The 24,227-nt window shown below is 38.1% G+C and overlaps 1 protein-coding gene across 1 annotated transcript in view; it reads right to left on the reverse strand.

Annotated features, from left to right (window-relative positions):
- Window positions 1-24,038, reverse strand: part of ATR (ATR serine/threonine kinase) — a gene marked incomplete at its 5' end in the record, with an annotated part of 35,025 nt that extends 10,987 nt beyond the window's left edge. The window contains 28 exon segments of the mRNA XM_009079804.1: window positions 484-643; window positions 1,060-1,236; window positions 3,193-3,370; window positions 3,773-3,864; window positions 4,387-4,478; window positions 4,814-4,978; window positions 5,858-6,036; window positions 6,486-6,678; window positions 7,640-7,777; window positions 8,719-8,839; window positions 9,703-9,818; window positions 10,715-10,828; window positions 11,642-11,848; window positions 13,258-13,383; window positions 14,149-14,242; window positions 15,091-15,234; window positions 15,398-15,528; window positions 16,978-17,070; window positions 17,505-17,690; window positions 18,036-18,230; window positions 19,071-19,238; window positions 19,895-20,066; window positions 20,456-20,556; window positions 20,664-20,854; window positions 21,237-21,496; window positions 22,507-22,705; window positions 22,849-23,001; window positions 23,812-24,038. Of these exon segments, the coding sequence (XP_009078052.1) occupies window positions 484-643; window positions 1,060-1,236; window positions 3,193-3,370; window positions 3,773-3,864; window positions 4,387-4,478; window positions 4,814-4,978; window positions 5,858-6,036; window positions 6,486-6,678; window positions 7,640-7,777; window positions 8,719-8,839; window positions 9,703-9,818; window positions 10,715-10,828; window positions 11,642-11,848; window positions 13,258-13,383; window positions 14,149-14,242; window positions 15,091-15,234; window positions 15,398-15,528; window positions 16,978-17,070; window positions 17,505-17,690; window positions 18,036-18,230; window positions 19,071-19,238; window positions 19,895-20,066; window positions 20,456-20,556; window positions 20,664-20,854; window positions 21,237-21,496; window positions 22,507-22,705; window positions 22,849-23,001; window positions 23,812-24,038 (4,372 nt within the window).
- Between the last annotated feature and the right edge of the window lie 189 nt (window positions 24,039-24,227).

A 24,227-nucleotide genomic window follows, 5' to 3' on the forward strand; every position in this document is an offset into this window, starting at 1 on the left:
AAGCAAGAGAGATGCAGAACTTCCATCCTGCAGTTATTATTAAGGCAAAGACATGTCTCCAAGTATGTTCTAGGCCATTCTGGCTGTGGTAACTGAGTATTACTGACTTCTTGTATTCCCTTGTCATCTTGGCATGGTTGACCCACAGTAATTGCTGTTTGCTGTCTCCCTCTATTAGCTAAAAGCAAACAAATTAAGGAGAGGTCCACTATTAAGATAATTTAAACATACCTGGGCTGCTTTGACAGAGGCAGGTAAGCAACCTGGTCTATACATGACCACCAGAAAGTCCATGGATACAGAAAAGGGCTGACTAGCAGCTGAAGTCAAAACTTCCCATGGCTCAGTTGCAATCAGAATGTGTTGATAGTCCCTACTGACATGTTTTCCTTTCCATATACTGAGTGTGTGCCTTTTTTTCTTGAAAAAACTAAAAATATTTTATTGCACGTAGAAATGAAATTCCATTTTTATTTTCCTTACCTTGGACCAGAGCCACTTGGCTCTCTCTACGTAAAGCTCTGCGAGCGTGGACTTGCCGGCGTTCAGAAGAGCATTATATGCAGTCTGGTGATGACCAGCTTTTCTTGCAACTCTAGCACTCTGGAGCCAGCACTGGCCAACCAGCTCACTGTAATCCTGGCTGCAGAGATATTGTTGCAGAAAATGAAGCATTTCAGTCATGAATGCTACTTCAAAATCTGAAGTAAACACCACCAGGTGTTGAAACACAAATCAAATTTGTCACTGAGCTATATACAACAACATAATAATAATAATTTAAAATTATTTGTAATACATGTTTCAACTTTTTTTCCATTTAGACCTAGAAACAAATACTCTTTCTCCCTGTTTCTCCCCTATATTCCTACAGACACCACTTTTCCTCTTTATTTTGCAGGCACATAATATTGGAGAGGATACTTTTGTTTACAATGCATTTCCAGAGTTTCATCTTCTCTCTTGTAACATATATGGAAACCTGGAGTATTACTGAGAGTACAACATTATTACAGCATTAATACCACATTACAACACAGGAAACAGTAATGTCCTCACCTTTTGCTGAGACTAAGCAAAGCCCTTCTCAGTGCTAAAATGGGCTCTTTTGCTCTGTAAGAATTTTGGGTCATTTCAATACGAGCACACCAGTTGAGGGAATCTCTGCTCTGGTCACCATCTGGTTGCTGAAACATTGGCCCAATACTGTGTTCCAACTCGCACAGCATATGCAACCTGTGTCAGCAAATAAAAGGAAAAAAATGTTGTTGCTGTGTCCAGCTCTGGGTGCCTCACTTCAAGATAAACATTGAGATGCTGGAGCATGTCCAGAGAAGGGCTATGGAGCTGGTGAAGGGCCTAGAAAACATGTCCTATGAGGAGCAGCTGAGGGAGCTGGGTTTTTTTAAGTCTGGAAAAGTGGAGGCTCAGAGGACCCTTCTACAACTACCTGAAAGGGGTAGTGGGAGTTGGTCTCTTCTGCCATGTCTCAAGTGAAAGGATGACAAGAAATGTCCTTAATAACCAGGGGAGGTTCAGATTAGATATTAGAAAATGTTTTTTCACTGAAAGAGCAGTCAGGCATTGGAATAAGTTGCCCAGGGAGGTGGTGGAGTCACCATCCCTGGAAGTGTTCAAGAGGCATCTGGATGTGGCATCTGGGGACATGGTTTAGAGGTGCTTAAGGTGCTGCTGGGTTGATGGTTGGACTAGGTGATTGTGAAGGTCTCTTCCAACCTTGATTATTCTGTAATTCTGTGATTTTGTGAAAATAGGTTGCTGTTTGAGATACGTGCAAATTTTACAAAGTTTTTGCCATTTTCTTTCTAAAAGATGACCCTGTAAGGAATGCCAACCAGTAGAACTTCTAAAAGCAAAAATGCAGCAAAACCAAGCACAAAAAAATCAAGGATTTGTAAACTGACTAGTTATTTCCTCACTATTCCTTTGCCAAGATGCTGAACACCAAGACAATGAAGATCACTTGGAGAGGAAGTCAATCTTTAGAAAGAGTATTTCTATCCATTGCTTTTAGCAATAATTCCTCCAGAAGTCTGATATTTTCAACAAATCCCATTTCAGAAGCAATATACTGTTACTTAAAGTTATTCCATTCATTTTAGACTATCCTTATTACGTGTCACTGTAAAGCTGCAAAGCTGAGAGCCTGTAACCACCTCAGCTCTCATGGGCAGAGTCTAAGTGTAGTGGGTACATCTGACAGAAAAACAGGCACTGCTGGAAGGCTTCAGAGTAGTCTGGATCAACAGCTAAAGCAAAGTACTTAGAAACATTTCTTTGCCAGTACCCAGACTTCATTTCCTAAGTAACACTGCAGAAATTACCAACAGACAATAGAATGAACTAAAACACATACCTCAGCTGGCTAGTTTCAGGCAGTATCTTGCCATAATGATGCAGTTGCAGTGCAGAGGAGTATTAAGCATTTTCACTAAAAAGGTTACTCACTTTTTAGTCCACTACAACCAGCTTACAAGTTTATTCATGAAGAAAAAGTAAAGCTACTGAGAGGGATGGGGTTCAATTCTTACTGCTCTTGCTTGAGAAAATAAGGCCTTTGGCCTCCAAACAGTTAAAAGCAATGTTTGTAAATATGTACTCCTTCAGGCATGGAATTAAATTGCAGATTTTCATTACCTGAAAATAAGGTGCCTCCAAACAGTTAAAAGCAATGCTTGTAAATATGTACTCCTTCAGGCATAGAATTAAATTGCAGATTTTCATTACCTGATGTTTGTACAAACTTCCTTGCTGATTTTGAAAGGCAATACCTAACAGTTTAATTGTGAACATTTTTCATGGGGGATAAATATATATTCCCAATTAGTTAAAGGCTTTCAGTTGGGTGATGCCTCCAAACAGTTAAAAGCAATGCTTGTAAATATGTACTCCTTCAGGCATAGAATTAAATTGCAGATTTTCATTACCTGATGTTTGTACAAACTTCCTTGCTGATTTTGAAAGGCAATACCTAACAGTTTAATTGTGAACATTTTTCATGGGGGATAAATATATATTCCCAATTAGTTAAAGGCTTTCAGTTGGGTGAGTATTAAGAAAAAGAGGTGACAAAAAATGCACATCAGTACTGAAGAAATGCAAACTTGTTGCTGCTGCATGCTTGATCAAGTGATTTCAGGATTTGAAAATAGTGAGATGAAAGTGAGAAACCTGATAATGTGTTCGTATCCTCGCTGATAGGATCCTCTTTCAAAGCTTGCTGCTGAAAGGGGAACAATCTGTTCTGCTCGAACAATCTTGAGGGTCTCATAAAAAGCTGCTTCATTTTTCTTCTTGGCTGATAACAGTAAATGTCCCAGTCTGACACTCCAAGTAGTGGACTTTACATCTTTGGGGAGGAAAAAAAAAAAAAGACTGTTTCTTTAACCAGCTTAATCTGGACATGCCAATTTGTCCTAACATACTCCTGGAAAAATAAGTTTTTCTCAGAACTCATTAACTGAATTTAGTAACACTGTATATAATTCTACCCCACAATCCACCCACCCAAGCAAAGCCAAAAGAAATTGGGCCTCACATGTGCTTGAAACCTCTACCCAAAGACTATCCAGTTTGCAATCAAACACAGGTACAAGCTCTGGAAGGCTGTCAGAACCAACCCTCCCACCAGTAAAACCCACAACTGAAAAATAACAATAACTGCCCCTTGGATTCAAGGTGATTAAACTAAAACATACACTCGTTCAGAAATGTAATGAAGTATTAATATTTTTATATCATGATACCTTACCTGAAGCCAAGTAATTTTCCAGTAAATCCCACTGTGACAGTTTCCAGGCTGCCTCCACTCTGTAAGTGTTCAATTCAGAAATCCATTCAGACCTACAAAAAAACCAAGGGCAATAAAACTTTTTGCTGCCTCCCTTCAGTATGTTAATCTGACAGTATATTAGCAAATATTCTTGATATGAAACTTCTCTTACTTGAAAAGAAGCAAGGTTTATGCTTCTAATAAAAGCCAATGAAATCAAAGGACATGCCTTGCTAACAAATAAAGAGTTGTACAACACGATCCCACAAATGCAATCTCCAAATAGTGTGTTTAACTTCTATGGTACACGTTAAAAATTACCATGGAATTCCTAACATGGAAGACAATGAAAGATTCTATCTCACAAATTAAAGCACATACCAACACTGCATACAGCACAGACAAGAACTACTAAAACTTCTGGATGTCTTGAAATAATTTATAGACAAGGCACTTAGTTTTCTATCTTCACACTGTTAATTGGATATGCTTGGTAAGCCTCAAATGCTTGATAATGAGCAAAAATAGCTACTGAGACAGATTTGCACAGGACCTTCAAATTACTCAAACCTTGTGCCAGATGCTTACAGTACCTGTTTGCTAGGACTCCATTGACCTGAGTGATTACAGTAGATAACTGACCAAGGCCTAACATGGACTTCACTACTCCGTGATAGTGAATAATCTAGAAAGAGGGAATAAAGAAAAAAGACAATAAATAACCCCCACACACATATACATTAATGACATTTATGGCAGTCTGAAGGCAGAAACGTCCATTTTGGTTCTCTTTATATGAAAAGGCATAACTGATTGCAGCATAGGTTAAATGAACATTCAAGAAATCCATTAACAGATTTGTTTCAGTTCATAAGACACTTCCAATACCAACAGTTATTCAGCAACTGCCCTGACAACCTCTTATATTCCCATTTTACCTAAATAGGCCAAAGAGGCTTTTTTGACTTAGTCTTGCATGAGTTAAGACTAAAAAAATAATCAAATTTGTTTTCTCTTTACCTGATCAGGTTCCAGCTGGATAGCCCTATCGTAGCAGGCTGTTGCATCTCTTAACAAGCCAATACTCTCATGTTCAAGGATCTGCTCTTTGAGAGATGGTTCTGCTTTTCGAATGGCACTCACCCCAGCCACTCCATCTGGCTCGTGCATAGCAGCATACAGTTTCTTTATCCAAACAGAATTGGAAATGGACATTAAAACAAGAATTTATTCTACACATAACCTGTTCAGAATCACACATCTTCTTGAAAATGGAGCATGCACTGCTCTGTAGAACAACTTGGCCTTAGGTTTTCATGGGAAATGTCAGTTTTGCTGGGCTACATCCAGAGTTGAGCCCTACTTTTGCTTTGCACACCATAATACTCAGGATTTTGTATTACAGATAGAATTACACATCAAGTTACCTGAAACAATCTGTATAAAGGTCAGAATAACTACCATACCATTACATGATAAAGTTGTATAATATGAAGATGAAGATTAATTTAGGTGTACAAACAACATACCAAGTTTTTTTAGATTGGAAATGGCACTGAGGAATATAAACTTTAAGGAACCACAAATGAGATCATCCCACAGACTAAAATACTTCTTGAAAATAAATGAAATCATTTTAAACACCCTAAGCATTGGCTCTTTCTCTACTTTAGAAAAAAGCCACTTGGATTTTCTTCAAATGTGCTCTGGCTTTTTTTTTTGTTGTTGTTATTACAGTAGGCTGTGTTTTCTCTGACAAAAGGCACAGAGCTAACTAAAAGCAATAAATGTTGTACTTCCTACAAAACCACATTTAATTATTTTCAGGGTTTTACAGTCTTTTATTATACACTAGAAAGCTCCTCATTCCTTTTCATATAAGAATGCCAAGCAAGAGGAAGTACTACCCACTGCTGAAAGACAGATGACTAAACACTTGCATCCAACAGCAAGTGCCTGACTACATCTTGTCTTCTTCCCACCTCAAACAATTTCACAATGCTTTATACATCAATGTACATTTTGATTTTAAAATAAAAACCAAACCAAAAAGAACTTCAAAACCTGAAGAAATCCAAGATGTTCCTGAATATTTTGTTTTTTCTCTGTGATGAATGATTCAAAGTGCATCACGGCCCTTGTGTAAGCCTTCGAGCGGAAGGAAGCCACAGCCAGTGCATCCTGAGGTATGAGGTCCAGAAAACGTGTCACATTTTGATATTCTCCATAGTCTGCACTCGATGCTATTGACACAAAGACATATTAAAGTCTGTCAACTGAAGTTTCATTTACAGCAACCACCTTATGCATCAAAATTCAGTTCATTCATTTAACAATGTGGTGAGATAATTTAAGAACGTGTTTTTCTCCTCTGCCAACATTAATTGATTGAAAACAATCCTTCCTACCCTTGGCAAGACAGCACAGAGTATGTTAAACTGAACCTTTAGAAAACTACCAAGAAATTAACATTTCATTCTAAAAGTTTTGAATCTGTATTTCTTGCAAGAGGCATTTAGAATAATGCACTGAAGTAGAGGGGTGGAAATCACAATCTGGTATTAAGAAATCAGATCAGAGATAAGATATCACAGTAATATACACTGTCAAGTGGTCATAGTGTGAAGCAGCAAACGTAAATACTTATTGGAAGAATGCAAATGCCACTTTACATAAAAGAAGCATCACTCACTTTTTAGATCATTCCTGTCTTTGCTAGATTTGCCTGTACTTTTCTCAGCAATAAGTAGTTGAAACTTATGCCTAGCCCACTGAGTGAGGTGATCAAGCATGGAGAACACAGTCTGTGTGCTCAGCTGGCTTAGGTCAGATGCACTGCTGCACTGGTCATCATGCTTCAGAACAGCCATGATCTCCACGTAAACCTACGGAAACATTGAGACAAAAGACAGGATTGGCACACCAGCATCAAAATAATAGGAAACAGCAACTAACACAGAAGTCAAACTAAAATAGTAGGTATTTTAAATGCATATTTTAATAATTTGGGCCTTGCTTTCAAGTTCTGTTTACCCCACAATCCCAAGAGGAAGAAATGGCAAACCAAGTAGCAGCTTTTGTCAGGAGATTCCATACAGGGAGAAAGCCATTAGGTTTCAATACACAACAAATTGCAACTGCACTTCTACAAATAAAATACTTCCAGGTTTGATAAGAGCAAAGTTATCTAACGGCTACTAGATCACAGATCTACCCTTTTGCTTATGTTAAGTAAATGCCATGCCAAAAGACATGTTTCCTGTTTGTTTTAGCCCAAGGAACAGGAGTTAACATATCTAACAGATGCTTATTGTGGATGTACTTGTACACGTAACAAAAATCATCGCATACCTTTACAAACTGCCAATGTTTATACAGTGATAACTTAGCTGTGAAATATCAAATTAATGGAATCTAAGTTGTACTCTTCAGCATTTTCTCTCTAGAGAAGCTGCTGAAGAGTTAGAACTCTGTTGTTCATCCAGGACATGCTTCCAAAAGAGTCCATGCAAACGTGCATCTCTCTGTACATACCTGTGCTGCACACAGAATGACAGCTAAAGCAAACTGAAGGAAAACAGGCCAAGTGACTCTTCTCTCCTATCCCTGCTTTGCTACAACATGGCTGTGAATCCTGCTCCACATGAATCTGGTAGCTAAATCCACAGAGAAGCAGTTCGACACAAACTTGTATATACTAAACCCTGACAGAAAATTTATATTATTGATAAACATGAAGGAGTTTAACAGCTAAGCAATTTATTCATGTAGGTCTACAGTAATTCTGCAGAGCTGAACAGCTCCTGACCATTCCTACTAAAAACACTACCATCTCATACATCTCACCTCTTGCTGATCCTCTTGACTGCATCCCAACAAAACATAGACAAGGATGTGTGGAAGCAGATAAATTGTCACTTTATAGTCATTTTTCATCATAATACTGCAGCAATCAAAAACTTTTCTAGCAAGATCATGTCGCACCTGTAGAAAAATAGTTTCCAGGAAAAGCATCATTACTAAAGTGCAAATACCTGAACAATTAATATATTTGCTTTTGCTGACAAACAAATCCTACTCCATCGAATCACTTTAAGACACGTGTCTCCTACAGAAGGTTCTTTTGTTGACAAATCCTATTCCATCGAATCATTTTAAGACACGTGTCTCCTACAGAAGGTTCACTAGACTTAAATCTGCAACACAGATGTCAGATGGCAGCTGCTATGACATGTATCAACGGCTGATACCACAAAAAGAGAGGAAAGCATTGCCTACATGTTCCACTTTTCTGTGTTTTTCACACTACTGTGAGCTTGCACTGGCCATAGAACAAACCTTAAGGCTGAGAGTCTACCACTGCACTCAGCCTCTCTTCTGCCCTTAAAAGCCTGCAAAAAGTGGGAAATTGTGAAGACATTCAATTTCTCTCTGTCTGAAAGACAAGAGGACAGTGTAGCTACTGAGCTATTGTAACTCAATTCACTTCTTACAGTGGTTGACCCACTGAAAATTTCACTTCCAAATCACCAAGATACTGCAAAGGGGAAATAAAAGAAAGAGACAGTACTTTTTATGTGCTGGGATTGTGGAGCTATGGCGAAAGCTTTCCAAAACTGAGAAGAGAAATCCAGAAGCATTTCAGATACTTTTCAAAAGCATTTGTCAGTGCCTTGGGTTTTACAAGAGCCTCTGGACAAAGGCAAGTTTCCCAGACTTTTAGTGTCAACACTACCTGCAAAGCCTAGCCAAGCAACAACAATGCTGGGGAGGAAAAGGGCCTGATGAAAAAGCAGGTATGTCCTGTAAGAGGCCTAAGGCCAGTAGGGATATTCCCCCATCCATCCCTGACTTCCAGAAACCAAAACTGCAGTTCAAGAACTGTGTTGTATCTAGCAACATGGAAAGCAGATGTATTCTCTTACCTTTGTTATAAGATAACCTGCCCAAGTTGCTGACCATTCTGCAAAATTATCACCTAATTTGCTTAAGTAAATTGGCTTCTTCATCTTAGACCAATTTACAGCCTTTTGGTAGCTCTTGTACCTATAATTTTAAAATATCCATTTAATAAAACCAACTCTTTATTTAATATAGCAAACAACAACACATCATTAATGATGAAGTTCCCTAGCTGGAACAATATTAAGTTTCATCTTCTGAATCATTAAAAATAGAATTTAGAAAACACTTTCAGTCATCAACTCCTTTTATTCTACAGCTTTTTAAAATGAAGCATGACATAAAAGTTCTGGTGACATGTTGGGTTGTTTGTAAGTGTATTTCAAAGTGCTATTCAAATCAGTTTTAAGACAGACAATTTGATAAACATTTGAGTACCATATTCTTGACAAGAAGAACCCAGAACATGCATGAAAGCCAAGAAAGGCCAGAAAGTTTGTTTTGTAAAACGATGAAGCTTTTCACAGAGGAGCATGACTGTCTTCACAAGGAAAGAGAAAGGAAACACTGATTATTTCAAATTAAGGCACGCAAGAAGTTGAAGTTTTCTTCAAATTATTTTTATCATTACTTCAACAAAATGAAAAATTTAATTAAAACTCAATGAGGTCCTTCTACTTCTCTGAAGGGAAGCAGTAAAAGGATATTAATAGATCTGAGTACAGAGAAAAGAAAACAGAAACAAAATCTTCAAAACATCATATGGGCTAGTGCTCTAGGGACAGACAGGCAGGTCTGGGCAAAGTACAAGCTCTGAATTTGGCTCGCTGGATTGAGAGAGAATTACATTCAACTAAGAGCTAATCCAGCTTTACGTACAAAGACCTGATCTGAATTCTCTATATACACATATTACTCTTCAAAGAAGAGTAACAATCACAAAACAAAAAGTCTAGAAAAAAAAATTAAATCTGTTGTGAAAAGAAATTGCTTAAGCTGTCACATACCGTGTGTTTAGGTGAGGTTCCAAGATCTCCTGCACATGCTCAGGAAACCTCCTCCAAAGCCTGGAGCCTGGGCAGTCAGTGCCTGTCTCTCTACAGTCATAGATAGACAGCAACTCCTGAAAAGGCATGGATTGCATAACCAGCTTAGCACTGAGAATTTTTGTGACCTGGTGTATATGATCTTAGAGGCCTTTTCCAACCTTAATGACTCCATGAGAAGTAATGAGATAGAAGTTACAGAATGCTTAATTCAGAAATGGTGACTGTAAAACTGTCATGTAACATTGCCAATCCCCTATTACTAGGCAGTTTTGATTTCAGCTACCTACTGATTCCCCAGCTTCCCCAGCTGGTGTTTGGACCACATTATGCCTTATCCTTTGCATGTGCCAATTAGCCAGGACTAAAGGTTAGTCTGATTCCTCCTTGTGCAGAAAGCACACAAGCATGTGCATAAGCTAATGAAATGTTCTTGTTCTGCTGACTACACAAGATCACTTATCTTCTCCTGGACTGTCCCGAAGTTTTCACAAAGATATTAAACATCAACAGCAGCCACCAGAAAAGAGACCAAAAAACTCCAACCAGTAAATCAAACCATCACAAAAGACTGGAGCTGGAAAATAAGGTTAGGCTCTCTTTCAGTTGCTTCTTAAAAGCATAAGCATAAACCATCTTAGGAATACTTAATGCTTTTCATTTCTGCCTGTGGAATCTGCACTATTTCTATGTCACTCTCGGGATTACTCCTTGAATCACTGTGTATGGACTGTTAGTTACCTCTGAAACAACAATTTTTTTTTAATCACCTAAAGTATTGTGACACTAAAGCAAACATCTATCTTTTATTTGACAAGTCCCCAGAATTTTAAGTGTACCTTTTAACTTAAAGCTGCATAGGATGAAGTTTCAAATACTCAAACATGTACTTCAAAATGAAGATTTACATTGCATAACAATGTTATAATAAATAATTTGGGAGGAAAAAATAGGATCTAACCATGTATCTTACCTGAATCGCATATGCTGCAGAATCCTGAGCACGAACATTGTCAGCATAAGCAAGGAATGCTCTGGTCAGTTCCATTAATAATCCATAGGCAAAATTTGGATCTTCCACACCAGCCTTAATCACAAACAAAATGACAGTCTTAATAAAACAGAGTAATAACTGTATCTTTAATCTCTAAATATTCACTGGGAAGCCTGACTCTAAACTGTTTTAGGGAAGAAAGCAAGGACAGAGTTTCAGAGGGGTTAAAGATAAGACATTCCCTACTCCTAAGTACTTTTAAAAGAAGACCCTTAATGTGAAACAAAACTGTGCTGGTTTGAGCTGAAGTAGAGTTAACTTTCTTCACAGAGGCTAGTATGAGGCTATGTTTGGGTTTTGTGCAGAACACAGAGTTGATAATGCAGAGATGTTTTTGTTATTGCTGAGCAGAGCTCACACAGAGCCAAGGCCTTTGCTGCTTCCCATACTGCCACACTGGCAAGGGAGTTGGGGATGCATGGGAGATTGGGAGGAGACACAGCTGGGACAGGTGACCCAAACTGACCAAAGGGATATTCCATACCATAGCACATCATGCTCAGTATATAAGGTGGGAGGAAGAAGGAGGAAGGAGGGACATCTGGAGTGATGTGTTTGTCTTCCCAAGGAACCGTTACGCGTGATGGGCCCTGCTCTCCTGGAGATGCTGAACACCTCCTGTCTGTGGGAAGCAGTGAATTAATTCCTTGTTTTGCTATGCTTGTGTGTGCAGCTTTTGCTTCCTCTATTAAACTGTCTTTATCTCAACCCATGAGTTTTTGTAGCTTTTACCCTTCTGATTCTCTCCCCCATCCCGTTGGTGGGGGAGTGAGTGAGAGGCTCTGTGGTTCTTGGCTGCTGCTGGGGTTAAACCACGACAAAAACACTACAGCAAACACTTCTTACCACAAAGGTAAAATGCTTTCCTTGAGTTTCACTTGTTGAAAAATCCAGCCTGCCAGGATCTATGGCTCCCAGTTCACCTAAACATTCTCCACAAAGCAGTCGAGCCTGAGGGTTTGCATCCTGGCAGCCGATGAGAAGCACAGTTACCAGCTGGGAGATGACTGGCTCCACAGTCTCACTGTCTGTTACATACTTGATCAATTTTTCCTAGGAAGTTGAAAAATAAAGATGAGTTATTCTACAATCGTGTTTATAGGAAATAACCTCAGAAATTTTCATTCTGTAACTCAGTCTTACTTCTGATTTCATTTGCCCATGACTTTCACTTAGTGACTCAAATACTGCCTTGCTGGAACTATGGCCCAACTGCCCTAAACTGCTTGTTACCCCAGGAAGAACTAAACAAAGAATGAGGGACTTGAGCCTCAATTAATAATGCTGTCATAGCCAACAGTTTATTTCTTATTTTCTTTCCTTTCTTTCTTGCCAAGAACATCTTCTTTTCTACATTATCTTTTTTACTTATTTGTCTCTTTTCTTCATGTATTCCAATACTTCCACTTCTTTCATGTAAGTGTTGTCATATTTCTGGTTTTGCTGCCATTTGTATCCTTATCATTTGCCATTTCTTGGCCATTTCTTCACTCTCAGTCCTACAGAGCCTGGGGTTTCAAGTTCTTCAATCAATGCCCCTCATTTTAATGGGGTGTCCTTTCTTTTTCATTTTAGCCCAGCGTTTATTCCCCACTTCCACATTTAGTCCAAATACAGCAAAAATGAATATGTTTGTCATTGGTACATTTAGTAAAATCTGGAACCACAGCCAACGTAACAGAGCAAATAGTTCCATAAGGTGTGGAACTAATTAAGTTTGATTTGCCTCAATTATTTTGCTAGACTTCTAAATAGACAAAACATGGCAAGATTTTGCTGACCTGAGCTGCAAGAATTACTGATTGGCCAGGCACATACAGAGATTGATTATTCTTTTAGCTGTGAGGGGGTTTTTTTAAAGTTTTTTTTTTACTAGAGAGTGTCCCACAGTCTTACAGCTGCTAAGGGGACCATAATAGTTCACATACACCCTCTGGGCTAATAACCACACATTTGTAAAGCAGTATCTTCAACTTGTAGATGCCTATAAAATTTATTTGAATATGATTATTGGACTCAAATTTTTGAGGGTGGAAGGCAAAGAAAGAAGAGGAAAAAACTGAAGCTGTGAGGTGGTCAAACACATCTTAATTCTTTCAGATAATATACTTACACAAAAGGCTGGCTTTTCTCTATTAGGCTCCTGATGCAAGAGCCATACATGTTCTAACAGGGAATAAACCCACACAGTAGACTGCTGAAATGGACTTCTTGGATACATCTTTCCTCAGTTAAAAAATCCAGAATGTATCACTAGGCTTGCTGAATCAGCATCACAAAGATTTGGAGGATTTAAAAGTTGTCCTACAGAGATCCCTTTTCCCCATTCTATGAAGAACCAGGTAGCTTAATAAACTGAGGAGAGCAACACAGCTCATGTGAACACCCAGTAACAGTCAGAATCTTTAGGCTGTTGGTCCAGACGATTTGTGTTTCGTTCTGCTGAGGGAGGTTTGCCATACCTGATTTCTATACAATGTCTCTTTCAGGTTGGTAAGCGCGTGAATACGAACGTCCACGTTCTCATGCTGAATAGCTCTCATAGACAGCTGCAGTGTCATCTGCAAGTCAGTGCTTTTGGAGGATTCCTAAGCAAGATGTGACATAAGAAGTTCAAGTTAAGCATAACGGGAACATAATTAGGCAGCATCTCAACCAACACAAGTGAGAACACATGGAAACAATTATCTTTCTGCTTACATTCTCACCTGTATCCATATACTCACTGTTTTCCTGCCTGTTTGTAAAAATGTTTTCCTCAAAATGGTGCTATATTTACACTTTTTGGTAAATATAATGATAGTGTAAATAAAAAATATGAAATCAGAAGAAAACGCTTTGCTTTCAAAGTCTATCTAAAATCAAATTAATTTCTACTTCTATTACCTCATTCCCACAACATAGTTGCTGCTTCCCACCGATTATCTAATCATTCTCAGAGCAAGCAAAAGAAATGGACCATAAGAGCACTCCTAGAAACAAACTTTGTGCCCTTGAAAGAGAATATGAAAGAGGGATCAAATGAAAAGTAGCTTCTCTTGTAACACAATGACTGCCATAGCTAATACTGCTGACTTTTCATCCAGTAATCTCTTTAGTCTCACAAAAAGGTGGAGAGTTGGCACCCAGGAGATGCTACAGAAACAAGAGTGTTATACATGAGCATATTTCAGTCCTAAAGAACAATCAGAACCTGCTTCAAAGTATTACTGTGATACACAAAACCTGCTTGGTGGTGGAGGCAGATAAATAACATTTCCACTGAACAATAATTTGTACATGTTTTCTCAGTTGTCATGAAACCATTTGATGCATTAGAACCAAAATAAAAAAATAAAAAAAAGAAGTTGTACCTTTCTGTATTCCTGGAGGACAACCTGAATTTCTTTTAGTTCAGGAAGGTCAGGCAGAAAATATATTTCATGTAGAAAGTCTCGTACTGCATCCCTAATAGTGACCAAAAATATTGCAAAGAACATAGCAAACATTAGTTGGAACAGAAGAATACTAAAAACCCATCAAAAGAAAGCAATGAGGAAATTTCTCAATTTTGCTACCACAGCCTTCTACAAGAGACTTACTGTTCCTACTGCCATGTTTCATTTTGAATACTTTTGCTAGGACACAATGCAAGAAAAATGAAAACCCAACAAAAATAATCAAGGTATTAACTATCAACATTCATAAAAAAATTTAAAAATACTAGTTTAAAGCTACGAAACATAAGATGAAAGAGAATTAAGACTCATCATTATCTTCAAAAAGGTTGTCATGAAAGTCAAAGTATTTTGTATTAAACTTTGATTTTATTTTCAGTTGGTCTTGTCACTTGAAGAGAATGTATGAAATCTTACTCAACATTATCATCTGTCCACCTCATAATTGTAACTCTAACTATTGAAGGAAACAAAGAACTCATTTCCTCCCCATTTCTAACTCTGTACACTTCTCTCTAGCTGAAAGCAAGTGTCAGCAGCCATCATTATGCTGTACAGGGAAGTCATTTTCCACAAAAGCAGAAAACTGTCAGGGTTAAGTGTCTGAGTAGGCTGTCATTTGGCCACAGCATCACATACTTTTAAAAGGACAATAAAAACACCTTTTCAGATGAGGCTCTCACTTGTCAGATTTCAGACTCTCAAGGCAATTTAGAGACGTAGAACTTTATGGAACAACATACTATTTAGCAGAAAAACAAGTTTTCTCATCTCAGTGCTGGATGACTTGAATTTAGGGTTATTGCCATTCCTATTACAGGACTGAATCCATATAACTGAAAATATTTTGTACAGCACCTGTTCTCAACTATGAGGAAGTGGAATATTGCTGTAGTTTCCTTTGGCTGGATATGTATAAGAGGCAGCAACACTACTATCACATGGCTAAGCAAGGATCCAAGGTATGAATGGTCCAAACTTCGAACAAAACAATCCCAGGCTCTAAACAGGAAAGGAAAACAAAACAATAGTAATCAATGACTCTTCTCTACGTAAGACATTGAGAAGCATTTTAACTTACTTCAGCTCTGTGGTTTAGATTACTGCCCAGAACAAAACAATAGGACAGAAATAGCAGGTCTGTTTTGGTACACTATCAGTTCACCTGCAACACAGCTCTGGAAAGTCATCCTTGTATCTTAGAGCTGTTCTCAGCGTAGTCATCATCTTCACTCTCACTGAACTGATGTGTTTGGGACCCATGAGCTCCATTAAAGACCTGAGACTGTTTAAAGCCTAGACATAGAGAAAAGTCATTTTAGTGTATCAGATACTCAGTAAAACATGTAGAAGACACATTTTATAATAAAATCAGCCTTCCCTGGCTCAAGACATAATACTCTCTAAGACACCAAAATCAGTTTGATGTTTCAATACAAAATTTGGGGGTTAAGAAGAAAAGAGAATGAAAGGGAATTTGCAAAGACAGGATTATAACAAAAAACTCCGAAGTTATTTAGGCTGTTGACTGATGAGGGAAGAACTGTGGACACTAAAGGGGTTAATGGTTACAGATGTCTTTTGTAAGACATGATTGACAGTATGTCCAAAGCTGAACAGAGCAGACTTTGGAAATATAAAGAGAATAAACCAACTTGCATTAAAAAAAAACCAAACCAACCTACAACAAAAAACCCCCAGAAAAATCTAAACCAAAGCAACAAAACACCTGCAGAATTGACATCCAACTTCTGGCAGAGGAGACCAGCAAGCTTCAGGGAACAGGCAATAGCTCAGTTGTCAACGAAGGACAGAGAGAAATACTGAGATCCAGGAGATATTTCAGTCACAGTAACACTACACTTAACAAGGCAGTACAATGACCAGCATGACAGATCAGTAACACAAGAATAAATGAGATCATGCAAGGGGAAACTCACCATGAAGAAAAAAACAGAACAAGAAAAGATAGAAACAATAGCAAGTGCAGCAAAAGAAATGCTATAAAAATTAAGATATTCAGAAAGCATGAGGACATGGCTATGGACAACAGAAATGAGAGCATCTCAACAGGAATATCTGAGAAGTAAAAAGTTTGAAAAAAACCCAGATAACATGCAGCCCATCAAAGTAGAGGTTATATACATTATAGTGCTGAAAATTCCCTGTTGAAATCCCCTGCACTGCCTCTGTGAGGGGGCTGAAAGGTGGCAGTGGTTAGAAGCACTGCCTCAGCAGAGCAGAATCTTCAGGCTTTGTCTTAAGTTGAGATCTCTAACTTCTCTAAATGCTCTCTACTGTAAAGCTGAAAGGAACTGTTCTGCTAGAAGCAAAGCCAATAAACTACAGTTTCTCTTGGCATCTTATTTACTTTAGCTTTGCTCTTTGGGGCCCTTATATAACCCTGTTCCCTGCAGTAACTCCAGTTTTCGCCCATATTCCCTCATTCTCCCACTGTTGTTTCTTTCACACATAGGAAATACACACTTGGATTCCTCCTCTATAATTACTGGCTGAATGCCTTGTTACATATACCATCTCTGACTGGAATAAGTGCATTATCTGACCAATAAACAAACAAAACAAAGTCCTACCCACAGTGACACATCAGTTTTAAAGAGTCATGTTGGAACCTTAGTATCTTTGAGACTTCAATGACCATTGTGTGATCACATAAGTAAGTCTGGAAAATTAAGACAGCCCTTACTTATCTTTATTTTAATATTCAAAGTTAAGTTTACAAACCATTTTTTTATCCTCAATGCCCACACTGGAACTCAGCAACTGCATGTTAAAAAAAGCCAAGATACCAAGCAACTTTGGTTGCAGATAATCAGCCTGTGGAGGGGAAAAAGAAAAAAAAATAAAAATCCCCAAATAATCTTACTATTAACACATTCCTAAGATTAATAAGTTCAAAATCAGATAGGAAGCGCTAATTCTGAAAGACAAGTGAGAAGAATCCCAAATACATGCACTGTTCCTTAAGAAATGTCAGTGTCCATGAGAGACATCCTTATTAGGCTGTGAATTGTGTTGTTTTCACAGGGTTTGGGGATCTGTGTGTGTGTCTGTGCAGTGTTTTGTTTTGATTTTATGCATACAGGGTATGCATCTTTCTATGACAGGAACACTTCATATGAAATGCCAGCCTTTCACTCACTTTTTGCCCCAAGTAAGTGATGTTCAGAGAATGTCAAATTGTCTTCACTCTCACAATGGGCAAAAAAATTATTGAACAAAACCAAAACAGAATATTTTGATGTCCTTACCATTTGTTCAGGTGATGTTATCTCTCTAGGTCCCTGATAAGGATCATCATGAGATGCAAACGAAGCCAAAATGGACAAACCATTGAAGACTTGCTGATAGTGCTCTCCTATACGCAGCAGCAATTCGTTATGCAGTCCCTGGTAGTCCTGTCTCAGCAAGCTGCCCAGTTCTATCTCGGTCTCATTCTACAAACAAACAGCAAACAGAAACCAAGCCTTCGTTTAAGCATAATGAAAATTAGCACATGGAGACAGGAGGCATTGGACTCTGGTTGATTTACCACAGAAATCAAAGAAAAAGCTTCCAATCAGCTCAATGTTAGATAAACTAAGTTTTTAGAATTTGTTAAGTTCATAAAATATCTCACACCCATTCCTCAGAGCCAAGAGAACGGATTACAAATAGCAATAACAAAACTTCTGCATGTACCCTTTCCCCACCTCTCATTTGCAAAATCTGAAATTAAATAAAGCAGAAAGCTCAGTTGTTGCTCCTAATCTGCAGGTCTAATAGAGCAAATGCCACTTTACCTTGAGGTAATGAAGTGCCCGCTCAAGTTCATCCTTGGAGCAGGAACAGACCAAGTGAGAGAAGATGTATTTGAAGTTATTGATTAAAATCTCTCTTCGGTTTACATTCAGTTGTTTTGCTATGGTTCGAATAAGTGTGGAGGCTGCAGGACTAGCCTTGGCTGCAAGGTCAGGAAGCAAAACCTGCAAGGTCCGCTGGTAAATTAAGAACAACAGTCAATGGAAAAAGCCAACCAACCAACCCCTCCAAAACCCCAAGGTTAGCTCCACTTGTGTCAGCACAACAACAGAAATCTCTGGTCGTAAGTATGACCAAAAAAGAACTTCAATAGAATAGAAATAGCTAGTAAAAATGCAGATAAAATAAAACTAATCACTTTAGGAGCTGATTCATCTAATCAGTACTAAGAAACATGTAAACCAAAAGTGAGCTAGCATTTTTTGTGTCCATCCAGTTTCTCCATAAAAGGAATCTTAAAAAACCCCCCTCAAAATAAAACAAAAACCCAACATGCTCACACACAACACTCCCCCAACCTAGCATTCAACTAGAACATCGTTTACTTAACAGATGTGTATTTCTCATCTGTGAACAAGCAAAATACTGGTGTGAAGCTACTTAGGCCTACAGTAAAACAGATATCTAACCAGACCAAAAAGAGCTGTGTCCACAGAACAGGAGCTTTCTTCACTCAAAACAAGAAAGCTGACTCCATGCAAAAAACACACAAAAGATACCTCTGAGTGCACTAAATCATTACTATAAATAAACTTCACAAGTATTCTAGACCTTAGTTCATTATCTGTCATACTTGAATTAGCACTGTAGCCATCCCTCTAACTCCTCGACAAAACTTTCTCTGTATTTCAGCTCCCAGCTGCAGCAATCCCAGACTATTCTATAACAAACAACAGTAACTAAAGGAAAAAAAACCCCACCAGATCTGTGACATTCACAGAAAAATTGTGAACTAAACTAGAAATTCCCAAGCACACACACAAAATATCCAGTGTAAAAAGGACTGACCAACTTACTGAAAGAAAGCGATTTAGATCTGGAAAATCAAACACATTGGCAACCTCAGATAACATGTCCAGAGCCATTTCTCTCTGGTGAGCAGCTGTTTGCTTCTGCAGCTCATTGCCCTGGCATGGGGCACTCAGCACTGCCATCTGGCTGGAATGCAGGGATTCCACTAGAAACTAGGCATGAAGAAACAGGTATTTAGTATTATTTTCCCCTTGTTCACTCCCTAAAACTAAATAAAAGAGTTTCACTCCTCTTTCTATGCATCTGTTTTCCTCTCTCATCTATTGCACATAGATCTATGAATATTACCTTGTGATAGAACTGGATTATCATCCACTTAGTAATTACATTCAGTTTTGCAGCCCTGGATTCAAATATTCCATTATTTAAAAAATACACAAAATCAGAGAAGTCTGCTTTTGACAACTTTCTTTTAAACCAAACTTTTGTCTTTAGGCAACAGGTACAACAAAAGGACAAATCAATCGTGTCAGTATTATGTCCACAACACACTGACTTCGCTTCCAATTTTAAATCACAGTGTCTTGCAGCAATAGTACTACAGAATGCAAGAAACTAGACAGATCCTCTATTTCAGAATGTCAGCAACTAGGGAATAAAAAAGAGAAGCAACACTATGAGGGGAGATCATGATAAAGATTTCCCATTCTTTCCTGAATGACTGTAGGGTTTTATTTTCTTAAAATCATCTTTTTCTTATCCTAGATCTTGCCTTGTAAAATACTCTTAACTTTTACCTTTAATACTGGTTTTGAAATACAAAAAAGCACCTAAACATATGCCTTTCTAAAGCACCAACTGTTTTTACCTGACAGATAGGCTTCTTGTACAGACTGAAGAAAGCCTGCAGCTTTATGGACTTGGCTGCTGCCAGGGACCGGATTTCTGTGTACGCTGCTCCAGCCACGAAAGGCGACTTGGACAACAAACAGTGCAACAAATGCAAGAGGGCAAATGGTACCAAATCTCCTTTGGATGCCCTTACAAAGTAAGCAGAAGAAAATGAATTAAAAAGGAAAAACTAATTGTTGCATTAATAAACTGACTCAGGAATATACAATTACCATCAGGCAAAATGACTCATTATTGTATTTTTATGGCTTATCTGTACTCCCTGGGACAGGGCAGGAGAAAATGAGGATGCAAAATGACTCATTATTGTATTTGTATGGCTTATCTGTACTTCCTGGGACAGGGCAGGAGAAAATGAGGAACATTACACATGAATCAAGAGCTCTGCACAGTTGCAGTGAACTCTGGACAATGGCTGACTTCAAAAGGAGCAATTTAATCTTACACTTGAACAAAAGGTTACTTTGCATCACAAACTGACACAATTTTGCAATTTTCAAGATACTATCAAAAATACCTTCCAATATCTCCCGTTGTGAGAATCAAGGTGTCTTTAAGCTCATTATTTCTTGATATTTTGGCATTAGTGTAGGCTTCTTTCATTCTTGAAACAAACAGCTGAGACACATGAAAACAAAGCAAAAAATAATTTTAGTGTCTGACATTAATGAAACAAAAAAATAAAGCAAGTTAGGAACAAACCCCAAAAATAAATATGAATTCACCTCTTTTATGAATCCTTCTTCGGAGTCTAAGGATTCTAGTATGTTCTTTATGCAGTCACTGAAAGCCACTCTTACATCTTTGTCTGGATCTTCCATTAGATTTAATAAAGACCCAACAAGAAACTTCACACTGGACTCATCAGTGGTGAAGTCCAGATGCTTGCAGAGCTGAGGTATACTTTCTATAAATGCTGGCATGGTTGGGAGAGAAAAGCAAAAATCATTTTTAATACCTTTTCAAAATCAAAGGAAGTGCACAAACGAAAGCAAAAAACATTTTTAATACTTTTTCAAAATCAAAGGAAGTGCACAAACCAGTGATGCAAGTAAGCCATAAAAAGACCACATTTTGTTAATCAAAAGAGTAGATATTTTCAAACCAGAGAAGCTATTTAAAATTGAAATTTTATCAAATATTACAGGGTATCAGCAGTGACATCAACTGAAACACAACATTTCAAGCACTATTATAGCTATAAAAAACCCAATACAGAATAAAAGGAATGGTACAGAAGGAGTGACTTATTGCCCCACACAGAAGAGTAAAATGCTAACCAAGGAAAAGCCACATACCTAGCTTTACTGAACTGGATCCTTTGTTCTCAAGGAGAGTAAGAAATGGCCTGAAAACACAGGCTTGCACAGCACAAGTGTTTCCATGAGCAGAAGTCACAGTAAGGCTGCTACACAGAATACCATCAGTAACATGCTTAATAGCAGAATCTGCTGAGGAAGGTTGGACACTGAATGCACCAGAAAGGCAGCAAGATAATTTCCCAACAATAGCAGCACAAGCCTCCTTGACTAGCTCAGACTCATCTTTGATTTGATTTCTGGAATGGAAACAAAAATGAAAGAATTTTAATGTATCGTTTACCTAGAAATTGATTTTTCTGCACTGTCTGAATTGTTTCACTATACTGACAGTACTATCAGGACAATTTAAGGATCTGGCTCACTAGATTTTCTCTTTCCTTTTCAGATTACCCTCACGTTCTAGTCAATGCTTGAAGCAGACCTCTGCAACTCCCTGACAGGAGGTTGGAGTCAGGTGGGGGTTGGTCACTTCTCCCAGGCAACCAGCAGCAGGACAAGAGGGCACAGACTCAAGCTCTGCCAGGGGAGGGTTAGGTTGGATATTAGGAAGAGATATTTTATAGAGAGAGTGCTCAGGCATTGGAATGTGCTGCCCAGGGAGGTGGTGGATTCACCACCCCTGGAGGTTTTCAAGCTGAGACTGGATGTGGCACTTAGTGCCATGGTCTAGTAACGACCGTAGGGTTGGACTCAATGATCTTTGAGGTCTCTTCCAATCAGGCTGATTCTATGATTCCATGATTGGGCATGACGAGTCTGGCATTGTAATAAAGAAACTGAAGACAAACACAAAAGGACAGAAGACACCAAGATGTATATACAAAAGACAGAGAAACTGGAAAGATTTTAAGAGACATGGACAAATATGACATAGATTTAACTGACAAAGAGATATCCTTTCCCTTCCTTAATTTAAATTAAGGTCTTTAACTAGCAAAGGAACTTGTATACTGACATGGTGAGTGAACACTATTCTGTCATACAGATATCATCACCTATCCCTATCCTGTCGGATATAATAATCATAGCCTTATGATTTCTGAAATTACGATCTAGCAAATTCTGGACAAAATAGAACATCATCATGTATCCCTATCCTGTCGGATATAATTATGATTTCTGAAATTAAGATCTAGCAAATTCTGGACAAAATAGAAATATACACTTATTTTTGTGCTTATTCCACATTTCTTATTTGCCCATTTTCCTTCTTGCACGAAGACAGAAAAGCATCATTAATACATACAAAAGAGCGTTGGGAATCACACTGCAGGACTGCACACTTGGAGGATGAAGCAGGAGAGAGAATCCTTTAACACAAGTAGCCCGAATTACTTCATGGGGACTTTGTAATGCCCAATGATAAATGGATTTTCTCCAATCCAGGTGAATGTTTCTTGGGAAAAGAGATAGAAGGAACACACAGTGTGACTCAGTTCGCGGCGCTAAAGAGAAAAAACAAAGCAAACAATTACTTGGTTTAACCTTTTAATATCATCGATCAGGATAAGAGGGCAATGAAAATGCTTTTACTTTAGAACAATCATTCTGAAGTGATATTAGGCTTTGTGTACTTGAACATACTTACAGAAACTCTGTGCAGTTATTTGACTCAAAACTAGAGGATCAAACCCAAAAGCAGATGCCTTTAGAGAAGAATCATCAGAATGGCTGCAAATCCAGGGCAGAGACAGCAATCCACATAAATTATCAAGAATCTGATCACTCAGTGGAATTTTCACTAGGGGGGAAAAAACAAAACAACAACAAAAATATGCTTTTATAGATCTCTACAGTTTATCAAACACATTCTTAATTTGCTACAAAATGCTACCTTTTCTATCAACAAAGGTTAGTGTCACCATTCCCACATGCTGATATCCTATTTTAGACATGTAATAATGAATCATGTAGTGCTCTATCAAAATAGCCTTAAAATCTCATTCAACAGGTGATAGCATGTAACACATGAGCTGCATGAATGCACCTTCGCTATCCCTGGATTCGTATGAAGACTGCTGGGTGGATTGTGGGATAAATGGCAAGCTGAACTCATGACAGCACTTTAGTCTTGCTATAGTCTGTGCTCCACCCTGCAAGTTGCTTTTTAAAAAAAACCCATGCAAGTACTTCACATTTTCGGTATACTTCCTGCATGCCAGATTTGCTGAAGCTGGTCACAAACTTTGAAATCTTTGAGTGAAACAAAGACAGTAAGGCATGCAGCCTCTGTGTTTTAAAAAGCTAACAAAAAGTTTGTTCCTTTGTTATGTATTTTAACTACCCCGATGTCCTCTCTTTGATCAGATAAAAATCAATAGAAGTACAGACAAAGAGAAGCAAATCATGTTCAGAAAGGAACGCAGTGAATCTCTCCTAAGAGAGAATAAAGCTTTTTTAATTTATTTAACTTTTCTTTTGTACAAGACTTAGAATACTAGCACAAGATCTGTAATTTCAGTACCTCTGCCATAACAGATAAATATGCAGCCAGATGCATTCCTAATTTACAAATCCAATAAAAGACATGTTAGTTTAAGGGATTTCTCACCTTGTGCATACAGCAAAGCATCAAAGATTTTCACTATTCTGTCAATCACTTGTTCTAGATTAACCATCTGTGTAGCAGCCTCTAACAGGTTTTTGCAGACTTGCACTGCTCTTGTGATAAAATCAGAGGAAATCCACTTGAACTGTATATTCACCACTGAATCTGAGGAGCTCAGAGTATTCTCACATATGTCAGAGTTACGTGGATGAGTTACTTTATGACCTACACTGTTAAAACAGAAGTCACATGATCAATGCAACACATTAAACATTTCACATTGTACTGTTTGCCAGCAAAGTTACTATGTACTGCTTCAAAACATACAGGACTTATCCAGTACTTATCCTGACACCTGAACAAGCATTAAAGTAATCTACACAAATCATAATGGCAATGACAAGAAAGTATTGGTGTCA

The sequence above is a fragment of the Acanthisitta chloris genome, unplaced genomic scaffold (assembly GCF_000695815.1).
Source record: "Acanthisitta chloris isolate BGI_N310 unplaced genomic scaffold, ASM69581v1 scaffold14568, whole genome shotgun sequence".
In the NCBI taxonomy this organism is placed as follows: Eukaryota; Metazoa; Chordata; class Aves; order Passeriformes; family Acanthisittidae; genus Acanthisitta; species Acanthisitta chloris.